The 23783-nt window shown below is 44.1% G+C and overlaps 1 protein-coding gene across 4 annotated transcripts in view; it reads left to right on the top strand.

Annotated features, from left to right (window-relative positions):
• The window catches only part of mao (monoamine oxidase), a 192725-nt gene that overhangs the window by 134393 nt on the left and 34549 nt on the right, over nucleotides 1-23783 (top strand). For all 4 annotated transcript variants that reach the window (XM_059968275.1, XM_059968277.1, XM_059968276.1 and 1 more), the window contains 2 exons: nucleotides 635-784; nucleotides 18467-18626. In XM_059968275.1, the coding sequence (XP_059824258.1) occupies nucleotides 635-784; nucleotides 18467-18626 (310 nt within the window). The remainder of the gene's footprint in view (nucleotides 1-634; nucleotides 785-18466; nucleotides 18627-23783) is intronic.

Below are 23783 nucleotides of genomic sequence, written 5' to 3'. Positions count from 1 at the left end.
CCAAGTGAAATCATCCAATATCCTGATACCTCTTCCTTAAACTTTCTATTTTTATTCATGATTTACTTTTCATACAAATTGAATCCACGTAGTGTTTAAAATGTCACGCTGCACAATCTCACTTCTAGCCACACTGTTGGACTTGGTGAGCTGAAGGGCTTGTATCCATCCTCTATATCTTTATGACTCCATGACCATATCTATGACTCTAGACTTGTGGCATTGCCTGAGGTCTGGTAGCTGCTCGTGCACCCCCCACTTCAGGGAATGGTGAGGGCAATGAGGCCTGCACCTCAATCGGATTCACAGGATTATGCAAGTTTTGTGCAATCGTGGAGACTGTGCATCAGGCAAAACCCAGCTCATTATCTCTTAACTTTCATCTCTGATATTAAAACTTGGCTATTGTTTTTTGTTTTGTGACCTTACTTTGCCCACATTGAACAATGTAGCATTGTTGTTAACATTTCAAAATTGCTTAATTATGATGCCCAGAAATTATAAAATACAAATACTGGACTTGCTGGACATGTTTTTAAGCCTTAAAAGTCTTCACCGAGTGAGCCATTATTAATGAGCTGTTTAGAAGATTGACAGTAAATAGACTTTACAATAGTCTATTTTGCATTATTAGGAGAGAAAATTTGTTGGTGGATCTGGGCAGATCTGTGAAAGATTAATGAACAGCCTTGGAGACTCTGTAAAGCTGGAGAAGCCTGTGATCCGCATTGATCAATCGCAAGACAAAGTGGTTGTGGAGACTCTCGATCATGAGTTATTTGAGGTAAAGAAAATAGTTCTTTCGTCTGATACTGTCGTGTGAAAAAATTTGGGGCCAAGTGTAAGGAATAGTGAGCAGGGGCCCAAACACTGCAGTGTTACTGTGTATCTGCATAAAGCCAGTCAAGTGAAAGCCACATGATTTTTTTTCCCCAGTTGAAAAGACGTTGCCTAAATCTTGGGTATAAGTGCAATTGCAGAAGCAAGGTAATCCAATAGTGCTTGAGGAATGCCTTATAATAAGTAGAAAAACTTCTCTAACTTATGTAAGTTTGAGCATAGCACAAGAGTCTTTATCTGTATGAGGTACACATGTTGAAACTTGCTGCAATCCCTATCTCACCAACTAAAGTGTGAAAGCCATCCTTAAATAAATTAGAAACATGACAGCCATTTCAGTAATGATGGCATTGTGCCTGAACACCAGTTTCCTTTCCTGCAATTTGTGGCATTTTCATTGGGGTCATTATTTATGGGAGTGGAAATTACACCTTTTATCAAAAAGACTTTCATTGATACGATCTTCTTCTTTGAAGTACTTGTGAACTGTTAATTTCCCACATAATCTGTGTGTTATTCAGTTGATGCAAATTCTTTGTCAGACTCTGAGTTGGACAAATGTGGTATTTGCAAGGCAGCGCGGTGAACATCTGTTGTAGCCTGAAGAATCTTATTTGTGCCTTGCTGTGATTGCAAACTCACTAAATTTCTTAGCATCGGCAAAATATGTAACGCGCAGTAAGGGTTCACTGCTAATGTAATGGTTTTTTGTAATGTTCACTGTTGAAGTAACAGTTTCTCTGTAGCAGCAGTGTTTGGGTTATGGCTGGAGATAACAGGACTGTTGAACCAGTGAGGTAGATATTTGTATTCCAGATGAATTGTTAATTCCACTGTTAAAGTCGCAATTGTGCGCAGAGGTTTGATAAAATGGAGGACACAGCTCTCGTTTTAATGCACACCTGCGCTGAGGTAGCTGGGGGTGGAGATTTCAAAGACAGGGTTCTATCATTTCTGAGGAGTGAAGGGAAAGAGTGGACGAATTTGGAATGTCTAATTAGTCCACGTCCCCCAGTGAAGAGTGAGAATTCTGAGGTAGTATCCACCCCTACCTCTCTGGCAAATAAATGGAAAAATTAGATTCAAAGTCCCAGCTATGGCAGGTGCCACCTGTTCTCCGGAATAACACACACCCCTAAAGGGGAGGAGGAGAATGGGACGTGGGCGGAACGGACCCCTCAGTTGTTAGATGAGTGGCAGTGCTTGGATGAGGTACAGCTTCAGGGATTGGTTGAAAATTGAGTGGGCGGGCCGCTGATGTTGTCAGAACTGTCAGGTTAAATTATCCCATAGCGACAGCTGACAATCATCTGCAAGCACTGGACAATGCTTTTGGTCCAACTGGAAGCCCAATGGAGCTCCTGGTGGGGTTTCAAAACATACATCAGGAGAAGGAGGAGAAGCTTTCTGCTTTTATTTCTAGGCTAGAGAGGCAGCTAAACTGCTGCGGCGCAGAAGGTTTATTCAGGCCGCTGAGGTGGATCAGTTAAGAATGGACCAGATAGACGGGGCGCCCAGTCCCAGGACATGATTGTTTGGGGTCTCCGGCAAAAGATGCACCCCTCTCCGTCTTTTGTTGACCTGATCAGAGAGGTACAGGAAGAGGAGAATGCATTGGAGGCGTGGGTAGTGGTCCCTGCAGTGAAGTGACCATGGATAGCCTACCCTGGGGAGCAGTAGAGGAGATTGTGGCAGAGCTGAGAACGGAGATTCTCCGTTGTTGGCTGTTATCAGTGGGTGTAACCCCCCTAAAGTAATGGAGCTGATGGGGGGGGGGAATTCCCCAAGGGGACGAACAATGCGGAGGGCTGCTGGCAGCAGGTGTCAGGCCAGAAGAAGAGTAAGCCCTTGGGTACCTCAGTAGGGAGAGTCGTTGGGAAAACCTGGAGGAGACTGAGTGAAGGAACGGCCTGGTGTCTCTGGGGGAGCACGTTCCCAACAATGTTCCTAGGAACTCCCGAAAGCGAAAGGGCCAATTCCTGAAGGCTTAGTGGGACCACGCTCCAGTGTGTCGCTATGGATAGAGGGAATATACACTAAAGCCATACTCGACACCGGGTTGCAGGTCACGTTACTGTACCGTTCGTTTTACAACTGGTATCTGAAGTATCTTCCATTGACACCATTCAGTGCACTGGGGATCTGGGGTCTCAGTGCCGGTGATTATCCATACGATGGTTATTTGTCAGTGAAACTGGAGCTCTCGGAGGCCGATGCAGGAGTGTCTGAGATTCGTGATACGTCGGTGTTGGTTTGTACAGACCCTGTTGAGATGGGCAGTGTTTCAATTCTGGTGGGGGCCAACACCCCTCTTGTGAGGAGGCTCATGGGGGCCTGCAAGGTAAAGGCAGGTGAGAGCTTTTTGGGGACATTGTCCGTGCACCCAGTGTTTCGAGCTGCTTTTGAGAAAGTGCGTGGCAGCATTGGGCCAGATACCGAATTTAGACGAGGGAATGTGTGGTTCACCCAGTCGAAGCCAATGGTGGTACAGCCCAGGGAAGTAGCGAGAGTGATGGGGACCCCCAAATTTCCCGGAGTGCCTGAGGGCAAGGCCCTCTTAGTGGATGCTCCGGAAGACCATGAGGGGAGTCGGGATTTCCTGCTGGGGTACTGGTGAGGCCTGAATTGCAGAAACCCTCGGTTGTACAGGTGAGCAGGATGGCAGTGATTGTCAGTAACACTATGAAGAGGGAGATCACCCAGAAGCGGGGGATGACCCAGGCGCACTTGTTCCCGGTGACTGTAATGTCTAGTGCCCCCATGAGGCACGCCGGGGAGAAACTATTAGAAAAGGAGGGAAAGTTGACTGCTGAGTCATTCAACTTCGGGGACTCCCCGGTGCCGCTGGGTTGGAAAAGGAGACTGGTAGAGGAGATGTTGAGGGTGGAAGGGGTCTTTTCCATTAGTGAGTTTGATGTGGGTTGTTCCAAGAGCACTCGTCACATTATCCGGGTGACCGAGGACACCCCGTTCAGAGAGAGAGAGAGAGAGGTCACGGCAACTGGCCCCAGCAGACGTGGAAGACATGTGGCAGTATTTGTATAAGCTGAAGGAAGCTGGGATCATCACTGAGTCCCGAAACCCCTGTGTGTCCCCAATATAACCACATAACAATTACAGCACGGAAACGGGCCATCTCGGCCCTTCTAGTCCGTGCCGAACACTTACTCTCACCTAGTCCCACCAATCTGCACTCAGCCCATAACCCTCCATTCCTTTCCTGTCCATATACCTATCCAATTTTACTTTAAATGACAATACCGAACCTGCCTCTACCACTTCTACTGGAAGCTTGTTCCACACAGCTACCACTCTCTGAGTAAAGAAGTTCCCCCTCGTGTTACCCTTAAACTTTTGCCCCCTAACTCTCAACTCATGTCCTCGTATTTGAATCTCCCCTACTCTCAATGGAAAAAGCCTATCCACGTCAACTCTATCTACACCCCCCTCATAATTTTAAATACCTCTATCAAGTCCCCCCTCAACCTTCTATGTTCCAAAGAATAAAGACCTAACTTGTTCAATCTTTCCCTGTAAACTTAGGTGCTGAAACCCAGGTAACGTTCTAGTAAATCTTCTCTGTACTCCCTCTATTTTGTTGACATCTTTCCTATAATTTGGTGACCAGAACTGTACACAATACTCCAAATTCGGCCTTATCAATGCCTTGTACAATTTTAAAATTACATCCCAACTCCTATACTCAATGCTCTGATTTATAAAGGCCAACATACCAAAAGCTTTCTTCACCACCCTATCCACATGAGATTCCACCTTCAGGGAACTATGCACCATTATTCCTAGATCACTCTGTTCCACTGCATTCTTCAATGCCCTACCATTTACCATGTATGTCCTATTTGGATTATTCCTACCAAAATGTAGCACCTCACACTTATCAGCATTAAACTCCATCTGCCATCATTCAGCCCACTCTTCTAAATGGCCTAAATCTCTCTGCAAGCTTTGAAAACCTACTTCATTATCCACAACACCACCTACCTTAGTATCATCTGCATACTTACTAATCCAATTTACCACCCCATCATCCAGATCATTAATGTATATGACAAACAACATTGGACCCAGTACAGATCCCTGAGGCACACCATTAGTCACCGGCCTCCAACCTGACAAACACTTATCCACCACTACTCTCTGGCATCTCCTATCCAGCCACTGTTGAATCCATTTTACTACTTCAATGTTAATACCTAACGATTGAACCTTCCTAACTAACCTTCCATGCAGAACCTTGTCAAAGGCCTTACTAAAGTCCATATAGACAACATCCACTGCTTTACCCTCATTAACTTTCCTTGTAACCTCTTCAAAAAATTCAATATGATTTGTCAAACATGACCTTCCACGCACAAATCCATGTTGACTGTTCCTAATCAGACCCTGTCTATCCAGATAATTATATATACCATCTCTAAGAATACTTTCCATTAATTTACCCACCACTGACGTCAAACTGACAGGCGTATAATTGCTAGGTTTACTCTTAAAACCCTTTTTAAACAATGGAACGACATGAGCAATATGCCAATCCTTCGGCACAATCCCCATTTCTAATGACATTTGAAATATTTCTGTCAGAGCCCCTGCTATTTTGACACTAACCTCCCTCAAGGTCCTAGGGAATATCCTGTCAGGATCCGGAGATTTATTTTTATTTTATTTATTTTTATGTTCCTTAAAAGCACCAGTACTTCCTCCTCTTTAATCGTCATAGTTTCCATAGCTTCCCTACTTGTTTCCCTTACCTTACACAATTCAATATCCTTCTCCTTAGTGAATACTGAAGAAAAGAAATTGTTCAAAATATCCCCCATCTCTTTTGACTCCGGAATAGTAGTAGCCCAGAAGAAGAACGGGAAGGTATGCATGTGTGTGGACTATAGGACTCTGAACAGGCACACAGTCCCTGACCAGTATACGGTCCCAAGGGTTGAAGACACACTGGCCTGTCTGACTGATGCAAAGTGGTTCAGTGTGCTGGATTTGAGGAGTGGATATTACCAGATCCCAATGAGGAAGGTCAACAAAGAGAAGATGGCATTTATAAGTCCCCTGGGATCCTTCCAGTTCAAAAGGATGCTCCAGGGCATATCGGGAGCCCCTACCACCTTCCAGAGTGTCATGGAGAAGATGGTGGGGGATATTAACTTGCTTGAGGTGTTGGTGAATTTGGATGACCTCATAGTATTTGGATCCACTTTGGAAGAACATGAAGCGAAGCTATTTAAGGCGCTAGGCTGACTGAAGGAGGAAGGGCTAGAACTTTTCCTGGACAAGTGCCAGTTCTGCAAGATGTCCGTTAGCTATGTTGGGCACATAATCTCGCAGGATGGAGTAGCTACAGACCCAGCTAAGATAGAAGCGGTGACCACTTGACCATGGCCCCAGACTGTTAGTGTTCTGTGCTCGTTCCTTGGGTTCTGTGATTACTATTGGAGATTTGTGAAGGGCTATGCCAAAGTGAGTCATCCCTTGAATCAGCTTCTGTGTGGTTACCCTCCCTTGGGGGAGAAAAGGACAGGAGGGTGGAGAATAGCTAAACCGGTCGAGCCCTTTGGACCGAGATGGGATATAAAATGTGAGGAGGCCTTTCAGTGGCTGAAGGAGCTGCTGACCCAGGTGCCGGTGCCGGCTTTTGCCGACCCTCGATTGCCATATGTACTGCACACAGATGCCAGCCGAGAGGGTTTGGGGGTGTCCTTTATCAGGATCAGGGCACCGGATTGAGGCCTGTGGCGTTTGTTAGCTGGAGTTTGTCGCCCTCCAAGAGAAACTATCCCACGCACACGTTGGAATTCCTGGCGTTGAAATGGGCAGTGGTAGATAAGCAGAGTGACTATCTCTATGGGGCCAAGTTTGAGGTGAGGACGGACAACAACCCCCTAACTTATATCCTGACCTCGGTGAAACTGGATGCCACAGACCATCGATGGTTGGCAGCGTTGTCTGCCTATGATTTCAGCTTGAAGTACGGCTGGGGAGCCGGAACATTGATGCAGATGCTTTGTTCCGCTGGACACACAGGGACGAGGAGTGGGAGAGTGTTCCTGCCCCTGGGGTGAAGGCCATGTGTCAGCTTGTCATCATCTGAAGGCAGAGGAAAAGGAGAAGCTGGATCAAGTGGTGGATCAATTGGGGGCTTCTGATGACGCCATCCCCCAAGTTTACTGTAACCTAACTGCTGTGAAGACCAATCAGCTGCCGGAACTGAGTTCAGCGGCTCAGCCAGATGACACAGGCATTGGCACTATTTGGTCCACAGTTGAAAAGGGAGACATGGCTCAGGCGGAGAAGACGAAACGTGCTTTGGTGCCTCCGTTACTGAGAGAATGGCCTTGGTTGGAGTTGAACAGACAGGCAGACACATACTTTATTGATCCCAAGGGAAATTAGGTTTCTTTACAGCCGTGCCAACCAAGAATAGTGTACAAATATAGCAATATAAAACCATAAATAATTAAATAATAAGTTAATCATGCCAAGTGGAAATAAGTCCAGGACCAGCCTATTGGCTCAGGGTGTCTGACACTCCGAGGGAGGAGTTGTAAAGTTTGATGGCCACAGGCAGGAATGACTTCCTGTGACGCTCAGTGAAGAACCAGATCTTATACCGGGTCACGTCACCCCCGGACCGACATTGGCGTTGCCAGCTGGTTCTGCCTGAGCAGTATCGGAGGATTGCGTTGAGGTCACTTCATGATGGTTCTGGACATTTGGGTGTGGAAAAGACCTATGGATTGCTCAGGGACCGGCCCTGAATGAAGTCGGGGGCTGAAGAATACTGCAAGTCGAGCATTCGCTGCATACGGCGGAAGACACTGCCTGTGCGGGCAGCTCCTCTGTCCCACTTGCAGAGTGCGGGTCCCCTGGACCTGGTGTGTATGGATTTCCTGTCCATAGAACCTGATGCCAGCAACACGGCGAATGTCTTAGTCATCATGGACCACTACACCAGATATGCTCAGGCTTTTCCTACCAAGGACCAGAGGGCGTCTACGGTAGCCAAACTGTTATGGGAGAAGTATTTTGTTTATTATGGCCTTCCCAGGCGGATACATAGAGCAGGTGGAGTCAATGTACTGGGTATGTGGTTCACTGCTACAACTGTACACGAAATGAAGCTACTGGGTACTCGCCATATTATTTGATGTTTGGGCGTGAAGCGAGGTTGCCCATTGACCTTTGTTTTGGGACTGACGACGGTGACTTACCACCGAAGCCTTATCTGAAGTATGTGTCTGATATGAAAAGGGCTTATGAATTGGCGGGGGCGGCGGCCACCAAACAGAATCGAGGAAATAAGAGGAGGTTTGATCCAAGGGTGAGGTTCTCCCAACTTCTGCCAGGAGACCGAGTCCTCTGAAGGAATTTGGGGCTACCTGGAAAGCACAAGTTGGCTGAACGCTGGGCAGCTACGCCGTATGTGGTGGAGGGTCAGATGCCAAACCTACCGGTTTTCTGTGTGAGGCCCGAGAATGTGAATGGGCCTGTCAAGATTGTCCATCGGAACCACCTGCTGCCCCTGGGACAAGAGGTGCAGGGAGACCTAGAGCTGACTTGGAGTCTACACCTAGTAGGAGGACTCTGTGGAAACGAGGCAACTGCAGGACCCACAGCAGGAGAGGCTGGGCCAGGCCCTGCCCCTGAAAGGGATACTGATTTGGAGGATGTATGGTACATGCTGCCATTCACTAATTCCCCATTGATTGAGGCAGAGACTCCTGGCCCTTCTCCTACTGAGTCAGGTGAAGTGGTGGGGTCTATCGGGGGAGGACTCACCAAGTAGGCCCAAAGTATCCCCAGTAGCACCTGACCCTGAAGAGTTAGGTGAGGAGGTACGGAGGTCTCAGAGAATTAGGAGACCACTGGACAGGTTGGCCTATGTAGCGCCTGGGGAACAGGTCGTGATCTCCACTGCTTTGGGGAGCTATGGCACTGCCTTTTGCACCTGGATTGGACTTTGTGTTTTGCAGGAAGGGTTGGTGAACTATCTCAACGTCACGAGAACATGACTAAATTTGGTGGGGGGAGAGTGTAACACGCTGTAAGCGTTCACTGCTAAAGTAATGGATTTTTGTAATGTTCACTGTTGAAGTAACGGTTTCTGCGTAGCAGCAGTGTTTGGGTTATGGCTGGATATAAAAGGACTGTTGATGCATGTTAGCCAATCAGGATTTTGTTGCCCTGTGATTCTGGTGTGGAAAAAAGAACGCAAATGGAGAGATCTGGTAGACTGCCGGACGGGGTGGATTCGGAACGAGGGTCCGGAGGACAGCGACGATCGGAGGAGGTCAATGAGGATCAATCAGCCTATGCATGAGCTCCAACTTTGTGTGCACAAACTGTTTAATAAGATTTGGCGCCCTTTTTCTTTTATATTTTGTTTCTCTACTAACCATATAGTCAAAGTAAGAGTTATAAAGCTAAGTCATTTACAGGTGGTCCCTGAGTTACGAACGTCTGACTTACGGACAACTCATACTTACGAACCAAGGAAGGAGAATGCAGTCCGCCATTTTAAGTCATTGCCGTTGACACTGTGTTGAGTGTGTAACTTTGTATTTGATTGAAATTTTTCTTAGCAAGATTCGCCCTGACCCCGCCCCAACCCCCGTTCCAGTCGGCTGGTGGCGCAGTGAGATCAGCGCCGGGCCGGAGAACAGAGGTTCCTGAATTCGATCCAGTGACAGACCGTTCCCATGCTGGGTTCATGTTAATCCAGTGACTCCCTTACCATCCGTGCCGGGTTGACGTCGAGCTCGTAACTCGACCTTTTAAAAAAAACACTACCACCTCCAGTTTAAATTCCCATGCTGAATATTGTGGAGGATCAAATACCCAAACCCAGCACAGCCCCCACTTGTCCCATTTAACGTGTCTCAGTGCGGTGGACTTTAGAACCCAGTGGACCTCGGGAGCCAGCGGAGCTCGGGACCCGCCGCCTGCAGTGTTTCTGTTCCATTGATGGGAAGTGATCAAGATTGAAAATAAAATGGAAATAATAAAGCATTTGGAAAGAGGTGAAACGTCAACGGTCATTGGAAAAGTATTAGGCTACAGTCGGTCAATGAGCGGAACAATTTTAAAGGATAAAGGAAAAAGTGAGAATAATGGAGCATGTGAAAGGCCCTGCATCGATGAAAGCTACAATTATTACTAAGCAACACAGTGGTTTAATCATTGGAATACGTACGTTTCTTCAGTGTTTTATATGTGTAGAAAGGTAAAATATATACTAAGGCAAACGTTTGACTAACTGACGCTAAATAATACTGGATGTACTTGTTCCGACTTGCGTACAAATCCACTTAAAGACGGACTCAGGAATGGAACACGTTCGTAACCCGGGGATTGCCTGTAATCGTGTAATGTGTACTGTTTGTTATTTCAGGGTACTGATTTGTAATGGGACACATCACCCCAAACGAGATTTCTTAAGTTTGGCCGGGCAGGGGATGATCACCCCCCTACAGGCTAGGCGAAGTGAGTGTTGCATATGCATCATCCATGGAACTAATGCATGTGCTCTTCATATCCTGTGCATTTGTTGCTATTATAATGAATGGCCACTGAGAGTTGAAGGAAATGGTCTCTACTGCTGCCAGAGGATAACTAGATGTATATGACGATGATTCAGCTGACAGATGTGCACTTACTTTGGGACGTGAGATATAAGCTACCCCGACTTCTGTAGTCATGGTACTCACACCACTCATTTAGTTAAACATCTTTTCAATTGTGAATTTATTTCCCTGAGACTTTGATGGTAGGGAATCTGGTGAAAGCAATGCCACCAGATTTCCTGAGGAGGTGGTTAAATATCTGCTCTTTCCCATCACCTCAGCATCCAGGCTGTGTACTGTCCTGAGTACCACTATTGGGAAGGAGATGCAGAAGCCGTGGGTCCTACACCACCAGGTGCAGGAACAGTTATTACCCTGCAACCATCCAGTGTGGGTAACTTCAATCACCATTTTTCTAAACTGATCTACAAACACATCTTCAAGGATTTTTTACAACTCATGTCCTCAATATTTACAGCTCGTCTTCTTTTGCACACTGGTGTTTGTCAATCTTTGTTTCTTGTAAAATTCTATTTTACTTATTTTTCCCCAGTAATTTCCTGCAAGAAAATAGATCTTATGATAATATATGGTAATATATATGTATTTTGATAATAAATTTTCTTTTAACTTCTCTTCAGAAAAGCTTATTGCCTGACAGTTTTTGGCCTCGCTTGTGACTTGCCAATTATTGAGCCACTTCAGGTCTTCATGTGTGTTAGGAAGGAATGCTTTGACAGCCAAGGAACTGGAATGGAACTGAATATTTTGCAAGCATCACTGAACTTCCTCACTTCTAACCTTGTGATGAAGAGAACAGCTGAAGATTATTGAACTAAAAACAATGCTTTGTTCAATGTTCAAAATAGATTTATTATCAAAGTGCATATATATCACCATAGACAACCATGAGATTCATTTTCCTATGGACATAATCAATCCATAACAGAATAAATGGAAGACAGCGCCAACTTGGGCGCTGAACCAGTGTGCAAAAGATAACAAACTGTCCAAATATAAAAAGAAATTAATAATAATATTAATTAATAATAATAAAAATAAGCAATAAGTGTTGAGAGCATGAAATGAAGAGTCCTTGAAAGTGAGTCCATTTGTTGTGGGGACATATTCAGTAATGGGGTGAGTGAAGTTATCCCCTGTGGTTCATGAGCCTGACAGATGAAAGGTAATTTCTGTTCCAGAACCTGGTGATGTGAGTCTTGAGGCTCCTGTGCCACCTTCCTGCTGACAGCAGTGAGAAGGGAGCATGTCCTGGGTGATGGAAGTCCCTGACGATGGATGCTGTTTTCCTGCGGCAATGTTTTGTGTAGGTGTGCTCAATAATGGGGAGGGCTTTACCCATAATGGCCCAGGCCGTATCCACTCTATTTTTTGTCTGATTTCAAGGGAATTGGTGTTCCCATACCAGGCTGTGATGCATCCAGTCAATACACTCTCCACCACTTATCTATTGGAGCTTGTCAAAGTTTTAGATGCCATGCCGAATCCTTACAAACTCCTAAGGAAGTAGAGGTACTGCCATGCTTTATTCATAATTGCACTTACTTGCTGTGACCAGGACAGGTCTTCTGAAATAATGGTACCGAGGAATTTAAAGTTGCAGTTGAGGACTGGCTCATGGACCTCTAGTTCCCTCCTCCTGAAGTGAATAATCATCTCCTTGGTCTTGCTGATATTGAGGAAGAGGTTGTTGTGACGGCACTGCTCAGCCAGATTTCTAATCTCCCTCCTGTATGCTGATTCATCACCACCTTTGTTTCGGCCTACAGCAGTGGTGTCATCAGCAAGTATGAATATGGCTTTGGAGCTGTTTAGCCACATAGTCGTAAGTGTAAAGCGAGTAGAGCAGGGGGCTACGCACACAGCCTTGTGGTGCATTTTTGCTGATGGAGATCGTGGAGGGGATGTTGTCGTCGTTCCAAACTGACTGGCGTCTGCAACTGAAAAAATCCAGGATCCAGTGGTACAAGGAGATATTGAGGCCCAAGTCTTGAAGCTTGCTGATTAGTTTTGAAAGGATGATGGTATTGAATGCTAAGATGCAGTTGATATATAATATAATTATGAAGATACGTTCAGAGCCCCTTTATAAGACCAAAAAGGATTGGGAATTATTCCTAGTGAGAATTGGGATAGAATTCTTCAATTAGTTAATACATCATTGATATGTGCCAAACATTCATTAATACAATTTAAGGTCGTACATAGGGCCCATATGTCCAAGGATAAATTAGCTCATTTTTACTCCTATATAAATCCTATTTGTGATATTTGTCAATCTGAAATAGCGTCTTTAACTCATATGTTCTGGTCATGTCCGCTTTTGAAAAAATATTGGAAAGATATTTTTGATATTATCTCTGCGGTTTTGAATATTGATTTACAACCTCATCCTATTACCGCAATTTTTGGTTTACCAATGATGGACTCACTTCATTTATCTTCTTCAGCCCGTCGAATGATTGCATTTCTAACTCTGATGGCTAGAAGATCTATATTGTTGAATTGGAAGGAAGTTAACCCTCCCACTGTATTTAATTGGTTCTCTCAAACTATGTTATGTTTAAATTTAGAAAAAATTAGAAGTGGTGTTTTTGATACTTCTATTAAATTTGAAGAGATATGGAGACCATTTATTCAATATTTTCATATGATGTAATATGACCCTGTGCCAAATTCATTTGACTTTCCAGCTTTTAGCTTATGCATGTTGAGAGGACCGGAAGTGACGGCATTGATGAATATTTATTCTTGTGAGATATTGTAAACAGCCCTTTTTTTTCTTCCAACGTTTCTTTTTTTTCTTCTTTTTTTTGCTTCTTTTTTCTTCTTTATTAGTCATTAGATTAGTAGATTAGTTAATTTTGCATTATATATATATTTTTTCTTTTTTCTGTTTTTTTATATCATATATTATGAAATATCTAGACTTACCATGTTCATACATATACTGTATGGTTTATGTCTTGGTAAACCCATTTATACTGTAACCATTGCTTATGTTTTTTTTCATCTGTAATGGAATTTGTATGTTTGTAATTTTTTTATTAATATATCATTTGTATTTTGTCCACATTATTAATAATAATAAAAAGATTGAGAAAGAAAGAAAAGATGCAGTTGATAAAGAAAATCCTGATGTATATACCTTTGCTGTCCAGGTGTTCCAGGGTTGAGTGAAGAGCCAATGAAATGGCATCTGCTGTGGACCTGTGATAGGCAAATCGGAGTGGATCTGAGTGGCTTCTCAGGCAGTCATTGAGGCAGGCTACCACATTCTTCTTGGGCACTGGTAAAATTGAAGCCTGCTTGAAGTTGGTGGCTACCTCGGACTGATGAACTGAGAGGTTAATGATCTCAGTGAACACTCCAGCAAGTTGATCACAAGTCATTAGTACTTGGCCAGGTACTCTGACTGGGCCAGATGCTTTTCATGGGTTTACCCTCCCAAAGACTGTCTGCACGTTGGCCTCAGAGACTGAAATCACAGGATCTTTGATGGCTGTGGGAGTTTGTGATGGTTCCTCCATAATTTGATGTCAAAGCAAGCATAGAAGGCATTGAGATCATCTGGAAGTGAAGCCCTGTTGTCACCTATGTTGCTTAATTCAACTTTATAAGACGTGATAGTATTCAGGCCGTGCCACAGTGGGGTCTATCTGCAGGTAGTAGGAAGCCCAGAACTACAAACCCCATTTCCAGAAATTTTGGGATATTTTCCAAGATGCAATAAAAACAAAAATCTGTGATATGTTAATTCACGTGAACCTTTATTTAACTGACAAAAGTACAAAGAAAATATTTTCAATACTGACCAAGTTAATTGTATTTTGTAAATGTACACAAACTTAGAATTTGATGGCTGCAACACACTCAACAAAAGTTGGGACAGAGTTAAAATGAGATTGAAAAGTGCACAGAATATTCAAGTAACACCGGTTTGGAAGACTCCACATTAAGCAGGCTAATTGGTAGCAGGTGAGGTATCATGACTGGGTATAAAAGTACCGTCCATCAAAGGCTCAGTCTTTGCAAGCAAGGATGGGTCGTGGCTCATCCCTTTGTGCCAAAATTCGTGAGAGAATCGTTAGTCAGTTCAAAAGGAACATTTCCCAATGCAAGATTGCAGAGAATTTAGGTCTTTCAACATCTACAGTACATAATATTATGAACAGATTCACAGAATTCAGAGACATCTCAGTGCGTAAAGGGCAAAGTGGGAAACTACTGTTGAATGCATGTGATCTTCGAGCCCTCAGGCGGCACTGCCTAAGAAACCATCATGCTACTGTGACAATTATAGCCACCTGGGCTCGGGAGTACTTCGGAAAACCATTGTCACTTAACACAGTCCATCGCTGCATCCAGAAATGCAACTTGAAACTGTATTACGCAAGGAGGAAGCCATACACCAACTCTATGCAGAAACGCCAGTGAGTTCTCTGGGCCTGAGCTCATCTCAGATGGACCGAAAGACTGTGGAACCGTGTGCTGTGGTCAGATGAGTCCACATTTCAGCTAGTTTTCGGAAAAAACGGGCATCGAGTTCTCCCTGCCAAAGATGAAAACGACCATCCTAATTGTTATCAGCGATAGGTGTAAAAGCCAGCATCTGTGATGGTATGGGGGTGCATCAGTGCCCACGGCATGGGTGAGTTGCATGTATGTGAAGGTACAATTGACTCTGAGGGGTATATTAGGATTTTAGAGAGACATATGTTGCCATCAAGGCGACGTCTCTTCCCGGGACGTCCATGCTTATTTTAGCAGGACAATGCCAGACCACATTCTGCATGGGCTACAACAGCGTGGCTTTGTAGACACAGAGTGCGTGTGCTTGACTGCCTGCTGCCAGTCCAGATCTATCTCCTATTGAAAATGTATGGCGCATCATGAAGAGGAGAATCAGACAACAGAGACCACGGACTGTGGAGCAGCTAAAGTCTTATATCAAGCAAGAATGGACAAAATTTCCAGTTGCAAATCTACTACAATTAGTGTCCTCAGTTCCAAAATGATTAAAAAGTGTTATTAAAAGGAAAGGTGGTGTGACACAATGGTAAACATGCCTCTGTCCCAACTTTTGTTGAGTGTGTTGCAGCCATCAAATTCTAAATTTGTGTATATTTACAAAATACAATTAAGTTGGTCAGTAAAGCTATTGAAAATCTTTTCTTTGTACTTTTGTCAGTTAAATAAAGGTTCACATGAATTAATATATCACAGATTTTTGTTCTTATTGCATTTTGGAAAATATCCCAACTTTTCTGAAAATGGCGTTTGCATGTATAGAAGCTGAACTTACTGGTGAATAGCACACTGTTACTCTCACTTCTTGATAACTTACGTCATTGGATGCCTTAATGTCAACAGCAGTTACTGTCAGCTCACCTGTTAAGCATCTCATTCCCTTTTATTGAGCCACGGGTGTACGGAGACGTGGGGCCACGGCTGTACCGAGACGTGGGATTACAATTGTACCGAGACTTGGGGCCACGGCTGTACTAAGACGTGGAGCCAGGGTTGTACAGAGATGTGGAGCCACTGCTTCTGTTGGGACATAGACCAAATGTCCCTGAAAAGGTTATTATTAATTACCACTTGACATCACTGTCAAAGACGTCTCCCATCACTCTGGATGTAGGATTATGAGATGGTGATGGCCTGCACTTTGCAGATATAACATGAATATGTAATTTTTACTATTGCTAGAAAGATGCTAATATCGTAGGTATACTGGAAGAGCACAGCAGAATGCATAGCTTAGTGTGTACCATGCTTGTTCAGCAACAGAAGCAGGATAATGTCAAAGCCCAAAGCTTTAGCTACACCCAGAACTGTCGGCCTTTATCATGTGGAGCCGACTGAAAGGCGAGCCCTTGTGATATTGGAACTCATCACCTCAGTCTTTCTGAATGAAGATGTTTTCAAATAGTTCAGCCTTTTGTGCCTGTACTGCATTTTTCCATTTCAGATGATAAGTAAAGCGTGGCCCTGCTAGTTGTCATGCCAAAGCAACCTGCTAGGTTAACTGCTGGAAGTGTGGCAGCAGTTAGACTTGATCTGTTGGTTCTATTACGTGCTTGCAGAAAATGCTAAGTTACAACTTCATCAAGTTCATCAATCATTTTAGGGTACACAATACTGCTGCTGAAACGTTGATCCTTAATTGTCATTGATCCAGACTCCCCAAGCCCTCTGGATTATTGATAGGAGAGGGGGAGAGAGAGAGAGAGAGAGAGGAGAAACAAAATGAGCAGTTCATGATTGTACTAGAATTAATTTTGCTTTTGTGTCTAGTTCACATCCTCCCATGAATTCTCAGTTTTGGTTTGCTGAATTTCTTCAGATTCTGTTCCATTCAGCACAAAGTTATTGCCACAAAACACAATGGAGAAAGCACCCTCTATGAAGATGGGAGTTCACTTTCACAAGCCCTTCATGACGGGAGGAGGATGAGGTACGTCCCCCCTACTGCTGCTCTCAGCTTTGGCCACAGACTCAGTTTGACAACAACGTTCTTCAGAACTCATCAACTTGAGCAACAATGTGGCCAAAGCACTATTGGTGATGGATGGTGAAGCTCCCCTACCCATAGCACGTGCTTTGGCAACTCTCAGTGCTTCTTCCAAGTGTTAGTCATTCATTGAACATGTTTGATTTTAAACCATGAGGCATGCTGCGCCAGAGTCAGCAGCCAAGATGTCCAAGGGCACTTCCTCCCAGCCACATTTTCTATGCTGTCACCTTGGACTTGTTAATAGGACAGGACACATCCAATGTTGTTGGATGAGGGATCTAGTATTTTGGATAAAAGGTATGTTGCTGGATTAGTTTGTATAGGGCACTGCTTCCAGCAGTTGCTTGAGTACATGGACAGTTGTGAAGAGGACTTATAGGGTTAATTTTCTGGGTATGCTTTTGTTTTTTCTGGTGCCTGGAGTGCTGCTGGATGGTAATTTGGTTTTCTTCCATGGCTTTTTAGTAGGGGGATACTTCAATATTCTAAAGAAAATTAGTATTTGATAGCAATGCATTCCCCTGAACTATCATCTCAGTCTATTTTTCCAGCCTTCCTTACCCCTCCTCCCTAGGAATGTGGCGTAAGGGTGAAATCTTCTTGAGGACTTTACAAGGAGGAGGGAACGTAAAGCAATGTAAACAGAATCACAGTTGCAATGTTTGTTGCTGAAACTTCCAGTTTCTTCAGACTGATTCTGCCTCTAGCTGTGCTTTCTATTTCTCATTCTAACTTATCCGCAGTGTAATGTGAATGGAAAAGCGAAACACTCAGGACCATTGATCCCAATTTTAAACTGTGAATTATGAAACTGGATCCATGAATATGAAAAATGTCAAAAAGCATCCGGAAGTTTGGGTAAATTAATTTTGGGGTGGAAAATTGAAGAGATGGCATTTTCTCAGTGCGTCCTTGTGGATAAGTTCTTGCCCTGATTTTGTGCCAGAACTGCTTTGTCAATGCAGCTTAATTGTACAGCGCTTGGGAAAAGATAATGTGCTCTTTGGGGACCAGGTACAGGTAAAATTATTGTGCTGACTTTATTTTTGCCTGGCACAAGTTTTATAATCCGGTACAATAAAACTGCAATACCTTGTATCCTTTGACCATGACCGTCAGTGGGTTATCTACCACTGCTCTCTGTGGATATGGATGTGAGCAGTGAAGCACTCTAAGGCTTGTATCCAATCTAATATTCATGTTTTCACACAGCTCTCCCAAGCTAAAACTAATTGTTAGGGAGGATATACCAAAGAGCCATCAGTTCACCATTCACTTCCTGATTTACAACTTCCATGAGTAATGTATTTGGATTCCACCTCAACCTCCAATCCTGTTTTCTCAGGCCAAAGCTTATTCCTTGTCAGGAGTTTCTACAGAACTGTTTGTTAACAGGGAAATTATTTTCCCATCTGCAAAAGATCTGTGTAGGAGATGGGATTGGGTTCAGGAAATAGTGGATGTTGGACAGAAGGTAACTTTTTTCTTTGCTATTTAGGCAAAATATGTTATCAGTGCCATTCCACCAGCCCTCAGTCTGAAGATTCATTATGAACCACCCCTTCCGCCCATGCGAAACCAGCTTGTCCAACGTGTTCCCATGGGATGTGTGATCAAATGCATGGTATACTACAAAGATAACTTCTGGAGGAAGAAAAGTAGGTGCTTTTCCTAAACATTAGTTGATGCTAATAATTGTAATTATGCCAACATTGTGAACTTCTTATTAGATTTTGATTTAGCATGTTTATGGTTGAGTATAGTTGATGCTGTTGGCGCGTAGCCAAGTGGTTAAGGCGTTCGTCTAGTGATCTGAAGGTCGCTAGTTCGAGCCTTGGCTGAGGCTGCGTGTGTGTCCTTGAGCAAGGCACTTAACCACTCATTGCTCTGCGACAACACCAGTGCCAAGCTGTATGGGTCTAGTCCCTTGGACAACATCGGTGGCGTGGAGAGGGGAAGGCCTGCAGCTTGGGCAACTGCCGGTCTTGCATTAAAACTTTCCAAGGTGCAAATCCATGGTCTATTGAGACTAACAAAGGCCTACACACTACACACATAGTTGATGTTAATGTCATTTGTAAATTGTAGAGAGGAGAACAAGCTTCCATAAAGTAGAGGACACATTCCACAAGCTGCACTAATAACCACAGAAATCAGTAGAGGAGAAAGAACTAACACTTCAATTCTGTTGCTCCTGAGAACCAGCATTGACCTGCTGCTGTGTAGTTCACCTCTTGTGATGCACAAGAATGAGCATTCACGTGGGTGCAGCCTGGATAGAGTTTCAGCTCAGATTCCTCATGTCAATCTGTTGGTGCACAAAGCAGCATAGACTCGAACAATTAAATATTTAATTTAGTACGCCTACTGGCGCTTACAGTACTAATTAATGAAATAGGTTTCTGCTCTTCAAGGGCACTTTTCAGTAAGCCACAGAACTGTTAACAGATTAATGGTCAAAGAATTTTAAAAAAGCTTTACTTGTCACATGTACACTGAAACATGCAGTGAAATGAGTGAATGATCAACACAATCCAAGGATTGTGCTGGGGGCAGCCCAAAGGGTCACTGTGCTTCTGGCGTCAACATAGCATGCCAACAACTCACTACACCATCGGTCATGGTTGTGTAACAGCCTAGTCTTGCCGCAGTACAATTGACTGTTTGGACAGTCTCTATCCCAAAGGTATCTACAAAACACTTGTTCCTCTCTTCATCATTTCCCTGATCCTTAACAAATGATCATTTCCCTGATCCTTCACCTCGAAGGTGAAGAAGTGCTGCCACCATACTTCAAATTACTTGGCAGAGCCCAAACATTGCAAAGTTGCCCTTCAAAAACTGACATCTAGCTTTTGTTAATGAGCCTGCATGATTGGCGTGAGATGATTGCTAACTGGCACATTTCATTCAGACTTCCTTGATAACACACTCAGTCAAAAGCTGTCCAGTGTCAAGGGCAGTCGTTCCCAGCTCCTTGGCCACATTTAGAGCTAGGCTGTAAGAGGACTGGCATTGAGCGATCAGATTTGGACCCAGACTGAGATTGGTAAGCAGAATACTGATGAACATTATGCAACATTTCCTTTTGCTGGAGAGGGCAGTATTTAGCCAGATTAGATCCGTTATGTTTTTTTATATATGGATAGCATTTACTTGAGCAACTTTGCTTATTGTTAAGTAGATGTCCATGCTTAACTAAGCTGAAACACTTTAGCTAATTATCACTGGAGCACAAGTCTATCATACTCTTGGCCATCTGTCCAGTAGCTTTTGTTATATCCAGTGCTTCTCCCCATCTTTTCCTTAAATAATTAATGTATTGAATTACATGATTGACTTCTGTGATGGTGCGGTGTCAAGACAGGACAGAAGTGAACCAACTGTTGAGCAGCTCTGGCTGAATGAGTTGAGAATGCTTCAGCCTTGTCTTTAATACTCAGCTGGTGGACCCCACTATTGTAGTGGGCACCTCCCAGCTTGAGCTAAGCCATTGTCCATCACCATCCACAAGTCACATGCCAGGAGATGGGTCAGAAATTTGTGAAATTCTCTGCCCCACGTTGTTGTGGAGATAGATCCCCTGACAGACGGTTGAATTAGAGAAGTGTCAAGGGGATTGGGGATAGAACAGAAGAGGGGTGTTGTGATCAAGATTGGGTCAGCCATGAGCTTATTAAATCATGGAGTAGGTTTAAGAAGCTGATTGGCCTACTGTTCCCGTGACGGCTGAGCTTTGATTGGATGGTTGCGGGATCACGGCTCTTCTTGTTCCTTGTTGCTCTTGCTGTTTAGCAGGTAGGTGTCCCTGTGCTGCAGCTTTGCCACCTTTGTACCCCATTAGTTTGTGTTGCTGGCATGCTCTTTGGCATTCCCCTTTGAACAACTCTGCTGTGGCTACTGGCTGCAGCATTGGCTGGATGCTCAGCTTTGAACTGTCACTTCAGTGCTGAGCGATATCCCACGCACTTCACAATACAGTGAAGAGTACCTTCGGTGCGAAGAACTTGGAATATGCATTTTAATGTGAAATACTGATTCATCAGCTGAGGAAGGACAGAACCACTCCCTTGTTTATCACTGTAGAAGTCCTGTCAATGACCAGGGCCTAATCAGAGATTGAGATGGAGGAGTCTGGGTCATCTGCCCGAAAGTCTGAATCTGTGAGTAGAATTGCACAGGCATTCCCTAGGTTACAACAGGATTCCATCCTCAAGAAATGTCAGTAACTCCAACTATTGATAAGTCAGAAATGAATGAAAACAATGTGGGAGAGGATCACAGACAGAATGGTGATGGAGAGACAAGCAGGCATGAGATAAGCAGCTAGCCTCACTGATTCAGAGTGAGTATACTTAGCTTTTCCAGCTCTGTTTGACTTGACCCAGGCCTTGATTATAGCAGCATGGGTGTGGGAAAAGAAGGCTAACAGAAATCTCCTGTTTCCCCTGATGCACCATCAATAACTCTCGGAGACTGGAAGTGAACGATAGGCTTTTATTAACAGCGAAAAGGGAGCACGACATCTCGGAGACTGAGGGAGGAGCAGTGCCCCAATCGCCTTTATACAGGGGTCTGTGGGAGGAGCCACAGGAGCAGTCATCAGAGGGGCATGTCCAGACAGGTATACATAGTTTACCACATCCCCCCAGCCATCAACAGTTGTTAGCGAACCCACCTTGTTCGTCTCCCACACACTCAGTCATTATGCGCAGGGGTCCTTAAGTCATATGTTTATTACCTGGGGAGGAACTATACTGCAAATTAGTATGTGGGACACCTCTTTTTATTCAGGCCCAGTTCCCAAAGATTAGTGAGCATTTTACAAGTTTGACTAGACTGAGAGTGATATGACAGTGTCTGAATCAGTGTTTTGGTCAATGCCAGGTGAACTGTTTGGTTACTCTCTCACTGGCTTTCAAAGTAGCTGGGCTGCTTTAGTGAACTGTTCAGAATTACCCACAGTGCAGAGTCATGTTTCGACCAGGTTAGGAATGACATGTGTCATTGACTGAAGGAAGGCATGGGAAATCCACTTGGGTTTTTATGACAATTTAGTAGTCATAACCACCCTTGTCAAGACTAATTTTCTTTAATGGCAGATAATTAATTAATGAGTATAAATTTCCCAGTGGCTGTGGCAGTATTTACACTCTGGTTAGTACTGGCCTCTGGATCACTGGACCAGTAATTTAACCACTGTTCCCTAGTGGTCATGTGACACGATGATACTAAATTTATTGATGACAATTAATTCATAATGGCTGAAGCCTTTGAGTAATGTCAGTCCAAATTTACCACCCGATCCAACTTTGCTTGTTTTATGTCATTATCTCAAGTTATTCGTAAGGAAGCTGCTTTGCAGAGGCCAAATCATTGAGTAAAGCAAAGCAGTGTGACCTGATGGAGGTGTATAAGATGATGAGAGGCATTGATCATGTGGACAGTCAGAGGCTTGTTCCCAGGGCTGAAATGGCTAACATCAGGGGCCACAGTTTTAAGGTGTTTGGAAGTAGGTACAGAGGAGACGTCAGGGGTAAGTTTTTTACGCAGAGAGTGGTGAGTGCGTGGAATGGGCTGCCGGCGACGGTGGTGGAGGCGGAAATGATAGGGTCTTTTAAGAGACTCCTGGACAGGTACATGGAGCTCAGAAAAATAGAGGGCTATGGGTAACCCTAGGTAACTTCTAAGGTAAGGACATGTTCGGCACAGCCTTGTGGGCCGAATGGCCTGTATTGTGCTGCAGGTTTTCTATGTTTCTAAAGCGGAGGTCGATATACTCTTGATTAGCCAGGGCATCAAAAGTTACTGGAAGAAGGCAGAAGAATGTGCTTGAGAGGGATAATAAATCAGCCATGATGGAATGGTGGAGCAGACTCAATGGGCCAAATGGTCTAATTCTGTTTTTAAGGTCTAAGCAACCTATCCAGGAAGCTGTTTCATGGTATTACCAGTTACTCATTGTAGATAGAATTTTTTTTCATTTAATTTCTTTCTCTCTTCCTTATCGCACAGTTAGAGCGGTGGGATGTCAAGCAGAACAGTGGAATACTCCTCTTGCAGGAAGTGGGAAGGCAAGATGCCTTCTAGAGTTCTTGACGACAGCACCTGCAAGAGACCATCCAGCTGAAGCTTCTTTCAGATTTTCACCTTGTATGTGGGTGACTTGGATGATGGAGTCGATGGCTTTGTGACCAAGTTTGCAGACAACACAAAGATCAGTGGAGGAAGCAGGGAGCCTGCAGACGGACTCAGACATATCGGGAAAAAGGGCAAAGAGGTGGCAGATGGAATATAGTGTGGGGAAGTATATGGTCATGCACTTTGGTAGAAGGAATAAAAGCAAAGACTATTTGTTAAGCAGGGAGAAAATTAAAAATCAGAGTTGCAGAGGTACTTGGAGTTCTCCTGCAAGATTCCCTAAAGGTTAATTTGCAGGTTGAGTTGGTGGTGAGGGAGGCAAATGCAATGTTGGCATTCCTTTCAAGAAGACTAGAATATAAAAGCAAAGATGTGATACTAAGGCTTTAGAAGGTGTTGGACAGACTGCACTCTGAGTATTGTGAACAGTTTTGGGCCCCATATCTCAGAAAAGATGTGCTGCCATTGGAGAGGGTCCAGAGGAGGTTCACCAGGAATAAAAGGGTTAATGTACGAGGTGTGCTTAATGACTCTGAGCCTGTACTCATTGGAGTTTAGAAGAATTGGGGGTAGGGTGGCATGGTTCTCATTGAAACCTATCGACTATTGAAAGGCCTATATAGAATGGACGTGGAGAGGATGTTTCATATAGTAGGGGAGTCTACGACCAGAGG

This window comes from Hypanus sabinus, chromosome 4 (genome assembly GCF_030144855.1).
Source record: "Hypanus sabinus isolate sHypSab1 chromosome 4, sHypSab1.hap1, whole genome shotgun sequence".
NCBI lineage: Eukaryota > Metazoa > Chordata > Chondrichthyes > Myliobatiformes > Dasyatidae > Hypanus > Hypanus sabinus.
The sequence above is the reverse complement of the archived record's forward strand: the minus strand, read 5'-3'. Positions and strand labels throughout refer to the sequence as shown.